The following is a 19,782-nucleotide window of genomic DNA, read 5'->3' on the forward strand; positions in this document are numbered from 1 at the left end:
AAAGGAAAAAGAGAAAGAAGATATAAAAAGTGTCCATCAGCAAATAAAAAGAAGTTCAATCTAGCTACTCATTAAGGAAATGAAAGTCAAAGCCACAACGAAACAGTACTCCACACCTAACAGTAAGGCTACAGTTAGAAAATCAGCAGTGTGACTGAAGCTCAAGAGAAATTGCAAACATGTGCATTATTAGTGGGAAAGGAAAATAATGTGGTTTCTATGAAGGACATTCTGGAGTTAAATTGTTAAATATAAAACTACCGGGGCTAGGGGCTGGGGATTTAGCTCAGCGGCAAAAGCGCCTGCCTGGCAAGCGCAAGGTCATGAGTTCGGTTCCCGGTACCGGAGAAAAACCAAAAATAAATAAATAAATAAATAAATAAAAAATAAAACTACCATACAGCTTTAGAAATTCCACTCCTCCTCAGTATATACTCACAAGAAGAGAAAGCAAGGATTGAAAGCAGTGTGGATATTTGCATACTTGTGTTCATATCGTCATTATTTAGAGTGTCTAAAAGGAGATAAAAATCAGTGTGTGTGTTTTCTGCATGAGAACTTTAAAAGAGGCTATACCTCCTTGATCCATTGGTTATACTAAAGAGACAGTGTTTGGAGAAAGAAATGTCACTTTCATATGGGGATGAAGATTACCAGTAAATGAAGATATGCGGGGCACTGTCACCAAGGAGGACAATTCTGAAGGGACATTATTGTGTGAATAGTACTTCTCCATTTCAATGGCACAGCAACCTACAGGGCACCTTGCAAAACAGCAGGACTCTCCACAAAGTCATCCCTCCTGCAGTACGCCAGCACTGTGCGTTTATTAACACGCTTGAAGACCCGGGGCTTCAAGATCACACGGGTTTCACTTTGCACTCAAAAATGACCACAACTTTACCCCCCAACAGGATTACTTCCTCTCCTTCAAAGCTTTGAAACCTGGCATTGACTTGGCATCTTTTTGTGTAAAAGTCATTTAGGAATCTCTTTCCAGAATATCGAGGTTTTGCTCTGGCAAATAACAGATCTCTACAGTCAGCATCTCTGGAGCTTCCAAATGTCATTCATCTGCCTTCACATCAGCTCTCACAGACTCACCACTCACTTACACACAATGTAATGAGCAGTGATTGTTTAATCCTTAGAATCATTCAGAGTGATCCTCCTATTGAAGTCCGTCCTTTTCTCTGAAAATCACAAACACACTTTGGGCTTTGACCATGATTGTCGTGGCAGTGACAGGGATACAGTTCTGAGGCTGGCCTTCAATCTAAGTCCTTAGCAGCTTCTCCATATCTGAGACTGGCACATCTCAGTGCATTTTTGGTCTTGGTGCTTTCAGTTTCTGTTCCTAAAGGTCATAGCTCTGGTGGAATGGGACAGGCCTGACCAGCAATCAACAACTGTCAGTGATTTTCAACCTCTGTGGTACTTAATCACTTTTAACTTTGTTTCCACGTCAGTCTCCTGACCTAGCTTCTTACTACCAGCACTTGCAGTGGATTTTGTATTCTTAGTAGCCGTGACAAAGAAAATAGTATGAATTATACTTCAACGACGAGAGAAAATGACACAGTCAGTGTGAAGTAAAGAAGAGATGTGTGGGGCTGCTGCTGGAGTAACACAGCATGTTATTTACAGTGAGCTTTTAAATAAGTATAAAGATCACTATGTATAATAATGACCTGATGTATAGTATAAAAATACATAAACCAGTAACATAATCATTTTATGATCATTGTCAAGTACTATATGCTATGGGTAATGATATGACTGCCAGTGGTACATTTGATTATTCCAGTATCACTACAAATACATGAGTTATGCACTGTTCTATGACACTGACTACAGTATTGCTAGGTGATACGAGTTAAATGGCTACCTTGCGATCCCATGGAACCACAATTCTGGATGTGATCTGTCATTGACCAAAACATTATGCAGCACAGGACTATAGCCTACAATATATTTTCACCTTAAAAACTATCCTTCATAGATTATTCCACTGAAGAAAACACATTCTGTGACTCACTTATATTAGATTCCTAGAATACAAAAAATCCTGTGAAACAAGAAGTAGAATAGGTGACAGTAGGGAATGGAGAGAGGGGAAAGTGGAAGATACAGAGCATGAAAAGAGAGTTAAAAAGTACTTTCCTCCTTTCAGTGATCAGAAAAACAATTGTATAAATATGGGTGTAATTGTACCTTTGGTCCCAAATGATGGAGAAATATAACACATTTGACAATCACAGCGCACACAGAGTTGCACTGCAGTAAGGAGAAGACACCAGACAGTAACTCAGTTCTACATAAACAAATAAGAAGAACCATAAAGGATAAATTTGAATGTTGATAGAATTAACTAAATGAACTACACAAACGTATGCTTATTCTTTTATTTCTCAATTTCTTTATACATATAAAGTATTTTAGGCAGAAATTCTATTGTGAAGCTTCTATAACAGGTATAGCTGTAGACCCATGAAAACACAAAATTAAGGTAGAAGAAACTGAACAAGAATAACATTTCTATGTCTCATTGCAAATAAAACAGTATAAATTTGAATTATCCTCTTATGTTTGATATGGTAAACCATAGGTGGAAACACTATGAAAATAACTTCTACAGTGAAAATGAATACATTTGTCATAAATAAATTGCATCTAATACATTGAAGCAGCACAAAATACAAGACAATGAAGAGATTAAAAGACTAAAGGAAAAAACACCTCCCTGTTCAAGGATGTAGAGTCACAGCCAACTCTGTAACAGCAACTATCAAATAATAAATGGCTGGGCTGGGGATTTAGCTCAGCAGCAAAGCGCCTGCCTGGAAAGTGCAAGGTCATGAGTTCATCTCCGTACCGGAGAAAAACCAAAAAATAATAATAATAATAATAATAATAATAATAATAATAATAATAATAAATGGCTGTTTCACAAGTGCTGCTGCTTCTAATGTACTTTATACTAACAACATTTTTTCCAAGGCTCCTCTATATGTGTTTTCAGATTAACACAAACAAACCTAATCAAAACCCAGCAATAGTGCCACATGTCTGTAATTCCAGCACTTGGGAGGCTGCGGCAGGAGGATCATTGTGAGTTCAAGACCAGCCTGGGCTACAAAAAGAGCTCTAGGCCAGCCTGAACTGTATAGCAAGTCCCTGTCTCAACAAAGACAAAAAAATAATAATAACCTAATCAAAATAGGTGAGACTATCAACAGATCCTCTCATTGGATAATTTCTCAAATTATCAGAAGGATTATAATTGACAAGAAGTCTTCTCCACTGCTTTTAAGAAGAGAACGGCTCTCTCCCTCTCTCCATATATTATCTCTTGTATTGGCTGCCGTGCACACAGCAGAAGCAGAGATGTAGGAGGAGAGAGGGAAGTTAAGGGCAATGGGCGACAGAACTGTCTGTTTACCCAACGACCTCATAGAGAAGAATGCTTTGCCCTACCACGAGCACCTGCTTCCTTGTGGGCTGTTCTCTCAGAGACAGCAGAGTATCATTATCTTTAATTCGCTGAATTCTAAGGTTTCTTTGTAGCAAGCAATGTGATGATCATTTGAGTCTCCCGTGTATCCCCTTTCAGTTGTATGGAATCACTCATTTTTCACGTTTTTGTCTTCCTTTCAGAAGTAAGCATCTTGTAGATGTTCTACTACTGCACCTCACCAGCTTAACTCTTAATCTCATGTCATGCATCGCAGCAGAAACTTGAGGTCAGCTTTACACCATCCATCTTTCTTTTGTCCTTCTAAATTTCAAGCCCCAATTTAAAATTGTAAGAACCCCTCTTTCAACCAGCAAACAGTAACTGAGACAAATCAAACATGCTGGCATTAGAATCTTCTACCTATAATGAATTTATAAAACTCCATCTGAACATTCAAAAGGGAAATGGCATTACTAATTATCCACAGCATATTCTTCCTTAAGATAGGATGCTGCCTCAGAGATTTTAATAAGAGAATAAATAGTAAAACAGGTTATGGAACTCAGAAAGTGGAAAATATATTATTAAACATACTCCTATAAAAAATATACCCCACATGTGGAATTTTCGACATCTATTTAACTTCTGCAGCGTCAGTCTGCAGCAATTCTCTGGTTCTTATGCTGTTTCCATGACAGCTGTGGGCAGACAGGGAAGACCAGGATGAGCTGTTAGTTCGTTCTCCCTGTCATCATGGCTTGTTACTCACAGGGCACTTTTATTACCTCGCTGTCCCTCCTGCTTCAGGCACCCAGTGTGGTTGGAGGTGATGAGTCAGAGCATTCAGGGGCCTCTCGAAGTCTTCCACACCATCTCCCTGCATCGCTGTCAGTCTCCACCAGAGCAGGTGTGTCCATGCTCCTTGTGGAACTTCCCTCACTCTCTAACCTCACGTGCCCCATCCTGGAAGACAAAACCTGCTCATCTCACATGGGGACAAAACACATATGTGCAGCAGCTGGGCCCCAGAGCTCACCCCACTCACTGAACCTACTTCCTTATCTCCCTCTGTCCTTACTAGGGATCCAGAGCCATAACAGCCTCACGAGCTGAGTAGGGTCCCTGATTTTGAGAAGCTGAACTGAATAGTCTGAATAAATACAGCAAGATTATAACAGTTTTTACTTCAATCTTGCAGGGAAAGTCCTCCCTAGTGAGCACTATGCAAATCCTCTGCTGGGTGCAACAGTGTGTGAAGACCCAAGGGGATGTGGCAGCTCTCTGGCGAGCAATGTGACCGAAGGATCTTGCTCTTCCCTCCACCCTGCTCAAGTCCACCCCTTTGGCAAGAAGATGTTACAGTTTCCTCCACTTTGAGGTTCGTAACACTACAGTTCTTGTACACTGAGCTGAGACTGGAAGTGCCTAATTCCAACAAAGAAGCACAGTTTTCCTAACCCTATCCAAGGCCCCAGTACTTTTACAAGAATAAACACATCTAAGCTTGTTTCAGGCCTTTAGCAATTGTCACAGTTGCATGGAGTGAGGGTCTGAAGCACGAGCTCAGGGTGAGCGACAGTACTGCTGGAGCCCGTGGCATGGCTTGGCCCACAGGAGAGGTGGCTCCCACGTCTGAGTTTCTCTGCTACACGAGGCTGTGTAGCTTTAAAGGGGACCTGGTGATATGGGAACCAGACCCAGCCCCAGATGGCATGATTGTGACTTCTCTTGTTGTAGGCGGTGGTTATAGCAGTGTCTCTGTCTCTCTGTCTCTCTCTAGCTCTATCTCTGCCTCTGTCTCCCTCTTATTCTCTCTCCTCCACCCACCCCATGCAGATGCATGTGTGACAGCAGAAAGGAAAACTTTAGCTCTATTAAGGTTTAGATCTAAAATGTGCCCCTGAAATCTCATGTGTTCTCAGAGGGAGCTTTGGCAGGTGAGGGAAATGTGAGGTCTCTAACTCTACCCAATGATTCATCCCCTGATGAGATAGTAATTTGATAGAATTATTGGAAGATTATAAAAATTTAGGAGCTGAGGCCTACCTGATGAAGGAATCACCCTGGGTACTATATCTTGTCCCTTTCACTCTTCTCTGGCTCTTATCTTTTCTCTCTGCTCCCTGGCTGCTAGGAAGTGAGTGTCTTTCCTTTGCCATGCTATACGCTTACAGCAGTAGAGCTAGCTGACCCTAGTCTGACATCTTGAAACTTTAAAGTAAAATAAATTTTTCATTCTTTAAGTTATTTTTTAAGTATTTTTGTAAGAGGGACAAAAAGCCAAATAACACTGAATTCCAGTGGATTTTTGTTGAAATTGGAAAGATATTTCTAACATATTTTTTCAAGCATCCAATAATAGTCATCATATTCCTCCATACAATGTTTATAACTGGAGAACTAACATGTAAATAGCTACTGATGCTCTTTGACTAAGTGGATGGCCTTGAGCAACCAGTGGATGGCCTTGAGTTCACCTTTGTCTGAAGTGTATTCATTTAATCCCTACTGAATGGGGCGACAAGAATGACTAGGTGTACACTTTTTCTTTTTTTGCTTTTGTTTCACCTTTTGGGGAGTAAAGCTGTCAATGTCTTCAATATATTCATAGAGATAAAAAAGATTTTGAGGAAAATTGTGCTTATTCTATGAATACCACATAGTTTCTTTCTTTTTTTCTTTTTTTTTTTTCCAATACCAGGAATCAAACTCAAAACCCCACATTTGCCAGGTAGGTACTGCCCCACTAAACTAAATCCCCAGCTCCCCATGGTTTGTTTCTTATCTTTAGATTGAAAGGGAAGCACTGTTATAGTACAATGTACTTTGAATAGTTTGGAATTCAAATACTTTCTGGGAGAAAAACAGCCATGGTGACTCTCTCGTCCATGAGGTCACTAAGAATGCATGAAATTGTAAACCTTCAGAATGCTTACATTTAGTGATATTACATATATATATAATTTTTATTATTTTGTTATTATTATTATATGTAACTTGATGAAATTAAAAATTTGGTACAGTAAATCTCATACATGTATAATATAATTCATTTCTTTGGTTGTATTACCTTATTGTACTGGACATAAAATGTATATCTCATATGAGTCTGAACTGATACCAATAGCAGGGAAATGGTTCCTGAACATGGCTATGCAACTGGGTCTGAAGAAAATTCCAGCATTCAGTTGAAATCTTATTAGTTAGTTACTTTTCATAATCAAAAGATTTTCAGATTGAGGCAGAAATGTTACTATTCAGCAGATGCCACAGCAGCTGTCCATAAAGGAAACAGCTGGTATGAGCAAAACAATGACCATTGTCTTCTGGAGGTTTTTGTTTCACGTTGAATCACTGTGGGAACCCACTGTAATACTGGTAACAGTAATAAGTTGCAATATCTTCAGGCTCCAGGTTGCTGATGGTGAGAGTGAAGTCTGTCCCTGACCCACTGCCACTGAACCGGGCTGGGATGCCAGGGGCCCTGCTGGAGGCAGCATAGATGAGAAGCCTGGGAGCCTGGCCAGGTTTCTGCTGGTACCAATCTAGCCAGTTGCTAACACCCTGACTGGCCTTGCATCTGAGAGTGGCTGTTTCTCCTGGAGACAAAGCCAGGGAGGCTGGAGACTGAGTTAACAGGGTTTGTCCAGTGGAATCTGAGATTGAAAAATAAAACAGAAATGTCACCCATGTGACCTAGGTCATACCAATTGCCTTCTCAATCGAGCCAAACTCATTGATCTACATTGAACTTTAATGACTGTTCTTATTGAACAGAGATGCTACTGCTGTGCATAGAAGCCAACATTCAGTTTTCGCAGATATGCAAAACTATCCCACATAGCCCTCACCTTGGACCCAGAGTAACAGAAGACAGAGGAGTTGAGCTAGAGCTTCCATGGTGCACACTAGGTCCTCCCTGGTACAGATCTTCCCCGGAGCTCTGGCACAGGCAATGATATGGGCTCTGAAGAGCAGTGGGTGTTGGGAGGAGCATGCAAAGCAGCAGGAACCAGGTGAACTGAGCTTGCAGCTGCAGAAACACTGACCCCTCGTTGTCCACACTTGAGCAAGCCATGCCCAGGTGGTCAGAAGGCCCTTGGCTCAACCTGAGCATAGCATTTTTCCTCTGTGGTCACAGAACTTGCTATTGTTGTCTTCCTATCTTACCAAACCTGTAGACTCAGCCAGATGGTGTTCAACACCAACCTATTCAGAACAAGATAGAAGCCTATAGGGCTGTTTCTCTCCACCACTAATGTGTCTCATCATCTCCCTAGGTACATAATTGTGTCTGGGTGAAACAAGACTTTTTATGAAATTTGTTTTGCAGACATTCTTCTCCTTTGCAGTTTTGCAGTCTTTCCCAGGGCCTTAATGCAGCCTTACCTTTCTGAGAATTTGCAAAGGGCAGCAATCCTTTAGACTCAGTAGTGTAGGTCAGTGGACAACCACAACCACGCAGATGAGCAATACCGGGTCTCTCTTTCTTCAGCATAGTGATACCATTTCACTGAAATCAGAAGTAGAACTTTTGGTGCAGGCAACAAACGATTCCTTGGGTGATTCTCCATATTGTTTTATTACAATACATCAGTTAGCCCGAACCCTGGCCCTTTCACTTTAACAATCTTGGAGAACTCGGTTTGCACTAGTAATAAAGTCTCTAAAGGCAGCATATTCACCAATCAAATTTGAGTATTTTATCTTCAGAAAAGGAAAAATAAAGGCATGTCCACATTTATAACTTTTATTCAAAATTATACTGAAGGTGCTCAGAAATACAATAGAAGACAAAGTAATAAAATTCACAGATTGAGGGCGTTGACAGGAGATCCTTACTCAGAAGGCCGATGAACTGCTCTCATGTGTGGGCCCTCTCTGTGTGCGCCCAGCACAAAGTGAGCTACTGGACCTGGGGCGCTGGGAGCTGTGGCACCACGGCTCATGTTTGGGCTTTGCCTGTGCCTCAACCTCCTGGGCATCGCAGACACAAGCAGGCTCTGAGCACTGTTGGTGCGGCTCACATCTGGCCCCCCTGCGTGTTCTGAACTGACTGGAGATGCAGATTCAGGCAAGCTGTGACCCGCTGACAGAACAGTTCCCAGCCAAAAGCAACCAAGAGAGCCAGGTATTTCCCATCTACTTCCTGGAGGCAGAGAAGCTGATGCAGGACCCGCCACCATTACAGACTGAGACTCCACCCTCTGTGTGCCTGGTGCAGACCAGAGATCCTCACTCAGAAGGCCCGCAAACTGCTCTCAGTGAGGTTTGTGTGTGAGCCCTATCTGTATGCACTCAGCATGAAGTGAGGTACTAGATCTGGGGCACCAAGAGCTGTGGCACCATGGTTCATGTTTGGGCTTTGCCTGCACCCTGATCTCCTCAAGGTGGCAGACACAGACAGCCTGTGAGCGCTGTTGGTGTGGTGCACATCTAGCCTCTGTGCTGACTGGAGACACAGAATCAGGTGGGCCACAAACTGTCAACCCTGCAGTTCATGTCTGGGTTTGCCTGTACCCTGAACTACCTGGGGACACTGGTCCACTGGTCTGGTATTGTGCCACCAGTGCAACCTGATCCTGGGTTATACAAGTGCCCTGAACTACAAGAGGACACTGGATCAGATGGACCATCATCAGCTGGCATCATGGTCCACATCTGAGACCTGAGAGAACTAGATACACTTCACCATCTGCAGAAAAATCCTAGAATAAGTACTGCATCTCAGCAGACACTGAGAGGCAAACTTCACCACCAGGAAAAACTAGGGACACTAGCAGCCTTTTTTGAGCTGCCAGGGAAGAGGGAGACTGAGCTTTCTGCATCCAGTATCAAACACGACAAGAGGAAGGACTAAAACACAATCTCAGAACTGCACCCCACACAGAACAAGTCCAGGAGACATCAACATAGGAGAGCTTGGTAAACACACATCTGCAATTGCTGAAATGATTACAATGGAAGTGAAGAAACAACTTCATCAGTTCATAGAAGAGATCAGATCAGAAATAATCTCTCAGGCAAAAAATGAAATGACAATAATAATGAAAGAACCACTCAGCACATCTAAAGAAGAAACATAAAAGAAAATAGAACATAGACAATGGACAGAAACTTTAAATGAAAAATATAGAAATGAATTGGAAGATGTGAACCAGATTCAAAGAGACATCCAGGAAATCAAAGCTTCCATTGAAGGCTGCAAAAACTGCTTGAATGAAGCCAAAGATAGAATTTCAGATTTTGAAGACAGCATGGCAGCAAGCAAACTTGAAGCAAAGGATCTCTTAAACCTACAAGGAATCAGGAAAAATCAATTCAACAGCTGCAAGATGAGGCAAAGAGGAATAATGTATGACTAATAGGAGTCAACAAAACAGTAGGAGGCAACACAAACCACATAAAAAGAATATTTGCAAAATAATCACAGAAAATTTCCCTAGTATGGAAATGGAAACCGAAATACAGGTAAATGAGGTCTATTGAACTCCAACTAACCATAACCAAAATAAAACTACACCCAGACATACAATAGTCAAGTTCCCAGATATACAGCAAAAGAACAGAATATTAAAAGCTGCTAGAGAAAAGAAACAGATTACCTGTAAAGGAAAGCCTATCAGAATTATGGCAGACTTCTCAGCACAAACCATCCCATTGAGAAAAGCTTGAAGTGAAGTATTACAGGTCTTGAGACAAAACAGCTTCCAACCAAGACTGATGTACCCTGCCAAACTATCCTTAAAATTCAATGGAGAAATAAAATATTTCCATGAAAAAACAACAACTGAAGAACTTCATGAGTGCCAAACCATCATTGCAAAGAGTACTAAAAGATATTCTACATAGAGAAAAAAGTGACCACAAGTCCAAGAACAAAAATAGAAAGGAACCATCAAGAAGAACAAGCAATTAAACAGGTAGGAAAAGTAGGAAACCAACAGCAAGTAAATAACATGACAATGATAAGGCAACACATAACAGTTATAACCATAAATGTAAATGGCCTCAATTCACCAGTCAAAAGAAACAGACTGGCAGAGTGGATTAAGAAACAAAATCCAACAATATGCTGTATACAGGAAACACATTTTACTCAAAAAGAAATCCGTAGACTGAAAGTCAAAGGATGGAAAACAATTCTTCATGCAACAGGAACCCAGAAAAAATCAGGTGTAGCTATTATGTTTACAGACAATGTAAACTTCAAACCAAGAACAATCAAAAGAGATAAAGAAGGTTACCACATTCTTGTCAGGGGAAAACTGCAAGAGAAAGAGATAACAATCATAAATACGTATGCACCAAATATCAGAGCTCCAAACTATATAAGACAAATCATAACAGACATGAAAACTCATATAATTAATAACACTATAATTGTAATTGGGAACCTCAACACCCCTTTGACATGAAGAGATAGGTCAACTAGAAAAAAAAATAAGTAAGAAAATAACAGATCTGAACCAAATCTGTGAACAAATGGACTTAATAGATACATACAGAGTGTCCCACCCCACCACATCAGAATACACATTTTTCTCAGCTGCTCACTAAGATAGATCACATCCTAGCCCATAGAGCATACTTACCTAAATGCAAAAGAAGTGAAATTATCCCATGCATATTATCAGACCACAGTGCAATGAAATTGCAAATTAATGAAAAAAAGAATTCCAAAAACTCCATAAACACTTGGAAATTAAGCAACAACCTACTGAATAACCAATGGGTCACAGAAGAAATTAAAGAAGAAATTAAAATATACCTACAAATAAATGAAAATGTAAATACAACTTACCAGAATCTGTCAGATGCAATGAAAGCAGTCCTCAGCAGAAAATTTATAGCAATAAATTCACACATAAAGAAAACAGAAAGAGAACAAATAAATAGCCTAATGTTGTGCCTCAAACATTTAGAAAAGGAAGAACAAACCAAGCCCAAAGCCCAAGGAAGAGAGGAGATCATAAAGATCTGAGCAGAAATTAAAGCAATTGAGATGAAAAAAACCCTGCAAAAAAATAAATGAATCAAAGAGTTGGTTCTTTGAAAGAATAAATTAAATTAATAAATCCCTAGCCAACTTTATAAAAAAAAGAAAGAACTCAAATTCATGCAACAAGGAATGAAAAAGATGAAATTACTACAGATTCTACAGAAATTGAGAAGATCGTCAATACCTACTTTGAAAATCTTTACTCCCATAGGATAGAAGACTTGGAACAAATGGATAGATTCATAAATATGCACAAATTACCAAAGTTGAGTCCAGAAGATATAAAAGCCCTGAACAACCCAATATCAATTAATGAGATTGAAACTGTGATTAAAAACTTACCAACAAAGAAAAGCCCAGGCCCTGATGGATTCACAACAGAATTTTACAAGAAATTAGAGAAGATTTAATACCAAAACTCCTCAAACTCTTCCATGAAATTGAAAAAGAAGCAATTCTCCCTAACTCCTTTCTGGAGGCAAGTATTATACTCATACCAAAACCAAAGAAAGACCCAACAAAGAAAGAGAACTACAGACCAATCTCCCTAATGAATATAGATGCAAAGATACTCAATAAAATACTAGCAAATAGAATGCAGCAAATCATCAAGAAAATCATACACTGCGACCAAGTTGGACTCATTCCAGAATTGCAGGGATGGTTCAATATTCACAAATCAGTTAATGTTATACACCATCTCAATAGAGCCAAAGACAAAAACCATATGATCATTTCAAGAGATGCACAAAAAGCATTCGACAAAGTCCAACATGCATTCATGTTAAAAACTCTACAGAAAATAGGAATAGATGGTCTTTACCTCAACCTGATCAAAGCCATCTATGACAAATTAACAGCCAACATCATACTAAGTGGACAAAAACTGAAAGCTTTTACTTTAAAATCAGGAACAAGACAAGGATGTCCACTGGCACCACTCCTGTTCAACATAGTCCTGGAATCATTAGCCAGAACAATTAGACAAGAGAGAGAAATGAAAGGAATAAGGATAGGAAAGGAAGAAGTAAAACTATCACTATTTGCAGATGACATGATACTTTACATGGAAGACCCCAAAAACTCCATAAGAAGACTCCTTGAATTCATCAACAAATTCAGCAGTGTAGCTGGATACAAAGACAACACTCAAAAATCAATAGCATTCCTATCCACAAACAACACATAGACTGAGAGAGAAATTAAGGAAACCATACCTTTCACAATAGCATCCAAGAAATTGAAATATTTAGGAATCAATCTAACAAATGAAGTAAAAGATCTATTCATTGAAAACTACAGTGCTTCGAAAAAAGAGATTGAAGAGAATCTAAATAAATGGAAAAATATTCCTTGCTCATGGATGGGAAGAACCAACATTGTGAAAATGGCCATACTCCCAAAATTGTTGTAGAGATTCAATGCAATTCCCATTAAACTATCGTCAACATACCTCACAGATCTAGAGAAAACGTTCCTTAAATTTATATGGAACCAGAAGAGACCCACAACAACAAAAACAATCCTGGGAAACAAGGACAGGTCAAGTGGAATTACAATTCCTGACCTGAAATTATACTACATAGCTACTGTGATAAAATCAACATGGTACTGGCTTAAATACAGACTGGACAATCAATGGAACAGACTGGAGGACACAGCCACAACCACAAACACATTCAGCCACCTAATCTTTGATAGAGGGGCCAAAGAAACTCACTGGAAGAAAAATAGCCTCTTTAATAAATGGTGCTGGAAAAATTGATTTCCCACCTGCCAAAGACTGAAAATAGACCCAAGCCTATCACCATGCACCAAACTCAAGTCAAAATGGATCATGGATCTCGGTATTAAAACAGAAACACTAAATATTTTGGAAGAGAAACTAGGAAAAAAATCTTCAAGACATAGGGGTAGGCAGAGAGTTCATGAACAAAAACCAAACCACCCGTGAAATACTTCAAAGAATCAACAAATGGAATCTCATCCTACTGAAAAGTTTCTACATATCTAAAGAAATCACCAGCACAGTAAAAAGAAAACCCACAAACTGAGAAAAAATTTTAGCTGACTGTTCCTTGGACAAAGGTCTTCTATCTAGAACATATAAAAAATAAAAAAACATCAGCCCCCCCAAATTCAAAGACCCAATCCAAAAATGGACAGCTGAGATGAACACATACTTCTCAGATAAAGAAATACAAGTGGCAAATAAATACATGAGAAAATGTTCAACATCATTAGTCATTCGAGAAAAGCAAATTGAATGGACATTGAGATTTCGTCTCACCCCTGTAAGAATGGCTAGCATTAAGAAATCAACCAATAACAAATGTTTGCGAGGCTGTGGAGAAATAGGAAATCTCCTCCACTGCTGGTGGGAATGCAGACTGGCGAAACCACTGTGGAAATCAGTTTGGAGATTCCTCAGAAAACTAGGTCTAGAGGTCCCATTCAACCCAGCTATTCCCCTTCTGGGTATTTTCCCAGAATATCTGAAAACATCATATCACAGCTATATATGTGCACCCATGTTCATAGCAGCACAATTTGTAATTGCTAAATTGTGGAAGCAAAGCAAATGTCCATCCACTGAAGATTGGATTTAAAAACTGTGGTATTTTATATAATGGAATATTACTGAGCTATAAAGAAGGATAAACTCAAGGCTTTTATATGTAAATGGTCAAAACTAGAGACCATACTCACAAGTGAAATAAACCAGACCTGCATGTGTAAGCATCGTACTGTCTCACTAGTATAAGACCTGAAATAGTGAATAAAAACTAGGAGGCATAGATATTGTGAAATGAAAGGAAAATGCTCAAAAATAAAGGGCAACTGGGGTGTGGGAAAAGAGAAAAGAAAGCGGGGGAAATTATGTATGTATGTATATGTACAGGATAGCTAGAATAGTTGTACTGCTGTCATCTATTGCTCTACAGAAAGGAGCAGTTAAAAATTACTTGTTTGATCAATCTTGTATGTCTCTATTTGTTTTCCTGAGAAACCACTTTGAAGATATCAATAAGTAATACAACAACCATTGTTAATTTCCTACAGCTTTGTCTGTAACTCTGTTTTGTATGTATTGCTCTTATGCTTTTTTGTAAATGGATGTCTGTTTGTTAATATGCTTTCCTTCTTTTATTTTTTAAAATAAAAAAAATTTGCAGATTGAAAGAAAAAAGGGACATCTTCACATACTTAAAGCAGCATTTTTACATAAACTCCTAAAGACAGAACCAAAACTCACTAGATAAATAATTTCATTAAGGCTCTGGGTTCACTGTCCATACACTCAATATGTCTTGTCATTGAAAAGAGATTAAGATAAATAGAGATTTTTGTCCATGTTTATCAAGTAGAAAACTTGGTATTATTAAAATGTAATTTACTCAAAAGGTGTATGTATACAAATATACTTCATGCAATGAAATCCAGTCAATCTACAAATGATTTGTTTATATCTGGTGGACTGAGCAAGTTCACGGAAGATAAAAGTGTGTAATGTAGCAAACTTTGTTCATTTCTATCATTTTGTTTTGAGGCCAGATATTATTTTTGTTGTTTTAGTGTTGTTTTGATTTTGTCTTCATTGTTGTTTTGTTAGTTTTTTTAATCTTTAAAATAAAAAAAAAATAAAATTGATGAGCAGTTTTTTGAATATATAAGAAAAATCGAAGAACCTAGGATAGGCACAAAAATGTTAATGAATAAAAAAAAAATATGAGGGGCTGGGGATTTAGCTCAGCAGCACAGAGCCTGCCTGGCAAGCCCAAGGTCATGAGTTCTATTCCTGGTACCAGAAAAAAATGAAAAAATAAATAAATAAATAAATATAGAATATGAGGGCAGGGGATAGGGGTCAGTATCACAAGTGCCTGCCAGGCAAGTACAAGGTCCAGTACCAAAAAAAAAAAAAAAATAGAATATGAATCAAATTATATGTTAAGAATTTTATAGGGAATGGGAATACAGCTCAATATGCATCATAAAACCCTAGGTTCAACCTCCAGCATTGCAAAAGTGGGTGGGGGATTATCAAACAACTTCAGTAAGACAGTGTTCTGCACCATACGGTCAAAGATAAATAAACTGAACAAGCATAAAAGGAAGAATCAAGGACAAAAAGAGCCACATATACACATTTCTACAAAGATAGTAAAGTTAATTATACATTCATTTGCCATCTTTTTCCAGTAAATGAGGAGAAGCAATGGGAAATGAAAACTAAATTAAGTACATATTGGAAAAATTTTGATCCATATGACGTCAGGTAAGAATATGAATTAATGGAATATCATAGCCTACAGGTATGAGTTGGGAAGCTTTAGGAAAAAGGACAAGAGAATAACTTGAGGCCTTAAAAGTAGGCAAAAATTTAAATAGAACACAAACCTGCACACAATCACAGGAGAGAAATACTGGTAAGTTAGACTCCACTAAAAGTTATGAAAGAAATTACAGAAAACACAAATAAATGGAAAGATACCCCATGTTCCAGCACTGGAGGAATTAACACTGCTAAAATGTTCATACCATCCAAGGTGAATTACAGAGTCAGTGTAAACTCCATCAAAAATACACTGGGAAAATTCCACTGGAATAACAATTTATCCTGCAAAACCAAATCTTTTTCCTGCCTTTTTTTTTTAACCAATTTCCTCTCGACCCCCTGGACTCATCAAATTCAGTTCTATCCATTGCCACTAATATTAGATTTTCCTTCTCTAGAATTTCATACAAGAGAAATTATATAGTTTCTATTCCCTCGTGGCTTCCTACTTGTGCACAAACACATAGTTGTTTTTAGGTCAATTCAAGTTGTTCAGGTACCAATAATGTGACCTTCTTCTCTTCTGAGTACTATTTAAAGGATGGTGATGTCATAACTTATTGCTTCATGCTCTGCTGATGATTTCGGTGGTTTTCACTTCAGGCTATTATGAACAAAGCTAGTTTTAATAGTCTTACACAAGATGTTGAGTGAACAGTGTTTTCAAGCACATTTGTCAAAGGCCTGAAAGTTCTACTGTTGGATGTAACACTATAACAATAACTTTTAAAGACTCTGCCAAGATATTCTCCTAGGAAGTCATTTGGTCATCATTTCCACCAGGAATGGATGAGCATTTAAGGTGTTCACACTGACAGGTTTTTATAATTCCTTTAGAGTTGCTCTGGCACCACCTACGGGGGACTATATGCCATGGCCAATATGGCACTGGCCCTCAGAGGCCATATGCTAATGCCCACCCTTCTTCCCAGAGTCAAATTAGGACTTCCTACATCCCTTTATGTAATATCCTGTTTCATTTTCCCATGCTCCTACCCAATGCTAGCCTGCCACATCAGCTAGCCCTGCCCCTAAAGCTCGCCTCTACCCTGACCATATTTAACCATTGTTCCCATGACCAAGCCCCCAGAAGATCCTCTTTCTCTGTCATCTTTTCCGAGCCCTCCCAATAAAGGCATTTTATCGCTTTATTACTCTCTGTGTAGCAGGCCAAAATCTATTACTCGCCACGTTGCTTTTTAAGATTTTTTAAAATTGATACGCAATAGTAACTAGATGAGGTAGAGGTCATTAAGGCATGTGTTAATTACATTTTTCTGTGTATGGCATGCTTTAGAATACTAAGAGCTAATCTTAGTTAATACATTCTATTGAAAAGGCAAAAATTAGTAAAGAAAAAACTGGAGAGTAGGGATAAATAAAAACATCCCGTTAGTGAAATGAGGAAGTAGAGAATGGGCTATATAGAGAGAATGCTTTCTACTGCTGAATCTGAGATTTTTCTGGTAAAAAAAAAATTAGTATGAGGCTTGAAGACTGAGTCCCTGCAATGACTGCAACCTCCTCTGCTGTCACCATTTTGATTAGAAAAATAAAAGGCATGCTAGTGGCCCTATGTTAACCATGCCACATCCTGTTGTCTTCCCAAAGAATTAAGTCTTTTTTTCACACTGGGCTAAAATGTTGTTTATGGAAGGTGTTCAAGTGCCACAGTCCTAAAAATCACATATGCAGATGTGAAAATAAGGCAAGGCATTTTTTTTTGCAATACACAATGAAACCACCTCTTTTTTTCTTCACTTCTCAGAACACAGATCAGCAAGATCAAAGGGGACTTTCCTGACTGGTAGAGGAAGACACTGAGCTAGGTTCAGTGAACCACTGAAAGGATCTGAATGATATACAAAAGAACAGTGAGAGTTCCTATGTTCTACCTGTAAATCCAATTGATTGTATGGGCATCAGGATTTATATCAGGGATGCATCAATAAAATCAACTGGAAAGAAAAAAAGAATTTAAAAATTCCTCTGCATGTTTTAAAATTACAATAGACTCCTAACATTCAGGGCAAGTAATCTGTACCCTTCTGGTGACCTCTGAGATACAACCAATACTATGAAAGCACTGTCATATTGCATAGAAAGTATCTAATACCTTTACCAAGCCGGGATATGGGAGATAATAATAGATGCTATAAAGGGAGTCTTCGTAGTAGCCAAATGTTTTATTCATTATTTTATATTTCTGTGTTCCATAGCAGTATATTTTGAGATTAGCTTTTGAAAATCTTCCATACTGTAAATTCCACGATTTTATCTTTCCAGAAAAGGAAAAACTATAGGCATGGTAAGACATGATTGACTTAGAGAATTTGGAGGAAAAAGAAGATGCACAGGCAGAAGAAAAGGGTATTTAGGGCAGTGAAACAGCATTGGGTTATGTTGGATACATGACGTTATACAACTGTTTTCTGGTGAAATGTTCATCAAAAGTCAACCTTAATGTGAACTATGGATCTTTACTGGCTGCAATAGTGGTGCAATTTATTATGATGACATACTCTGTAGAGTAAGGGCAGGGATATAAAAGACATCTCTGCACTTTAAATATTTTTGTGACTATAAATCTCTAAAAGTGATGGAAGTCTTTAAAAATTATTGCTTGGAATCATAGCAGAGCTTCTCTGTTGCAAGAAGACTACAGAATAATACCACAATCCACATTGCTTCAGTGTACTTTGGATGGGTGTCTTTCATTAAAGCAGGACTGAGAAACCAAATAGAAAGTTATAGAATAGAGGAGCTCTCTTCAACACTTCACCAAATCCTTGCAGTGACCTTCAAAGCCTGGATGCATCTGAAGAACTTGCCCTGTTGTTGGAAACACCAAGAGGAGCAGCTGGGGCAGCCCAGCCTCACACTTCTGCTTCCCTGGGAGGTTTATGTCAGGGCTTGTATCACTGTGGGAGGGGTACTATTATCTTGTTGACAGTAATAAGTTGCAACATCTTCAGGCTGCAGGCTGCTGATGGTGAGAGTGAAATCTGTCCCAGACCTACTGCCGCTGAACCTCGATGGGACCCCAGAGGCCAAATTGGTTGCACCATAGATAAGGAGTTTAGGAGCTTGCCCTGGTTTCTGCTGATACCAGTTTAAGTATTTGTTAACACTCTGACTGGCCTGACAAGAGATGGTGACTGTGTCTCCTTCAGATGCAGGTAAGGATGGAGGCTGTGTCAACTGGATGTCACATCTGGCACCTGAAATTGTAAATGTAACAATACCATCACAGTTATTCATGATAAAACAAGACCTCCCTGAAACCTCAGGCAACTCTGACCAAGTGAGCTCAGGAAATTCCTGGTGCTGTCCTTCCTCACCTGGGACCCAGAGCAGCAAGAGGCCCAGAAACGGAGCGGAGACCCTCATGTCCACGCTGTGTCCTGACTGGGACTGACTCCTGCACAGGATGACAGCTGCAGCCTATTAAGAAGTCCTCAAGCAGCTGGCTGTGCTCCAGGGATATGCAAATGAGCAGGGCTGAGAGGGGTGTGGCCCAGCTGCAGGGCGGGCTCATCTCAGGACAGGCTCAGTGTTCTCTGGGGTCCCTGTCCAGACCAGGGCAGCACAGACTCTCGTTCCCAAACACCCTTTACTTGAGGACCACAGTGCTGTGTTATGATCCCTCTGAGAAGGAGGAATTAAGGGAAACAAATGGGCTGTTTCAAGCTTAGGCTATAAAATGAAAAGTAAAGACAGGAAGAGAGGTTAATTAATAAACTCTTTGAACTTGTCTGGGTTCCTCTACTTATCAGATGGCAGGGGAGGACCTATGTATACAATTATGCTTTCTAGCCCCAGGCTTCCCGTAGCAGACACACAAGCACATGCTTCTGCCTGTCTTCCACCAAAGGCAGGTCTACGGCCCGGCCAGGTTCTTGCTTTCCATTTACTTTTCAGAATAAATTAGAATTATTTCAGAAGCAATGCAAGAAATGGGATGTATTTAAAACTATAAACAGA

At 39.3% G+C, this 19,782-nt stretch overlaps 2 gene segments (V, D, J or C); both read right to left on the bottom strand.

Annotated features, from left to right (window-relative positions):
* Positions 1–6,808: 6,808 nt before the first annotated feature.
* LOC102021332 lies at positions 6,809–7,393 on the bottom strand. The segment is given in 2 exon segments: positions 6,809–7,113; positions 7,309–7,393. Coding segments are annotated over 2 exon segments (354 nt in total).
* Positions 7,394–18,679: 11,286 nt separating this feature from the next.
* On the bottom strand, positions 18,680–19,228 carry LOC102011645. The segment is given in 2 exon segments: positions 18,680–19,019; positions 19,140–19,228. Coding segments are annotated over 2 exon segments (369 nt in total).
* Between the last annotated feature and the right edge of the window lie 554 nt (positions 19,229–19,782).

Source organism: Chinchilla lanigera, unplaced genomic scaffold, assembly GCF_000276665.1.
Source record: "Chinchilla lanigera isolate Chin_1 unplaced genomic scaffold, ChiLan1.0 scaffold00069, whole genome shotgun sequence".
NCBI lineage: Eukaryota > Metazoa > Chordata > Mammalia > Rodentia > Chinchillidae > Chinchilla > Chinchilla lanigera.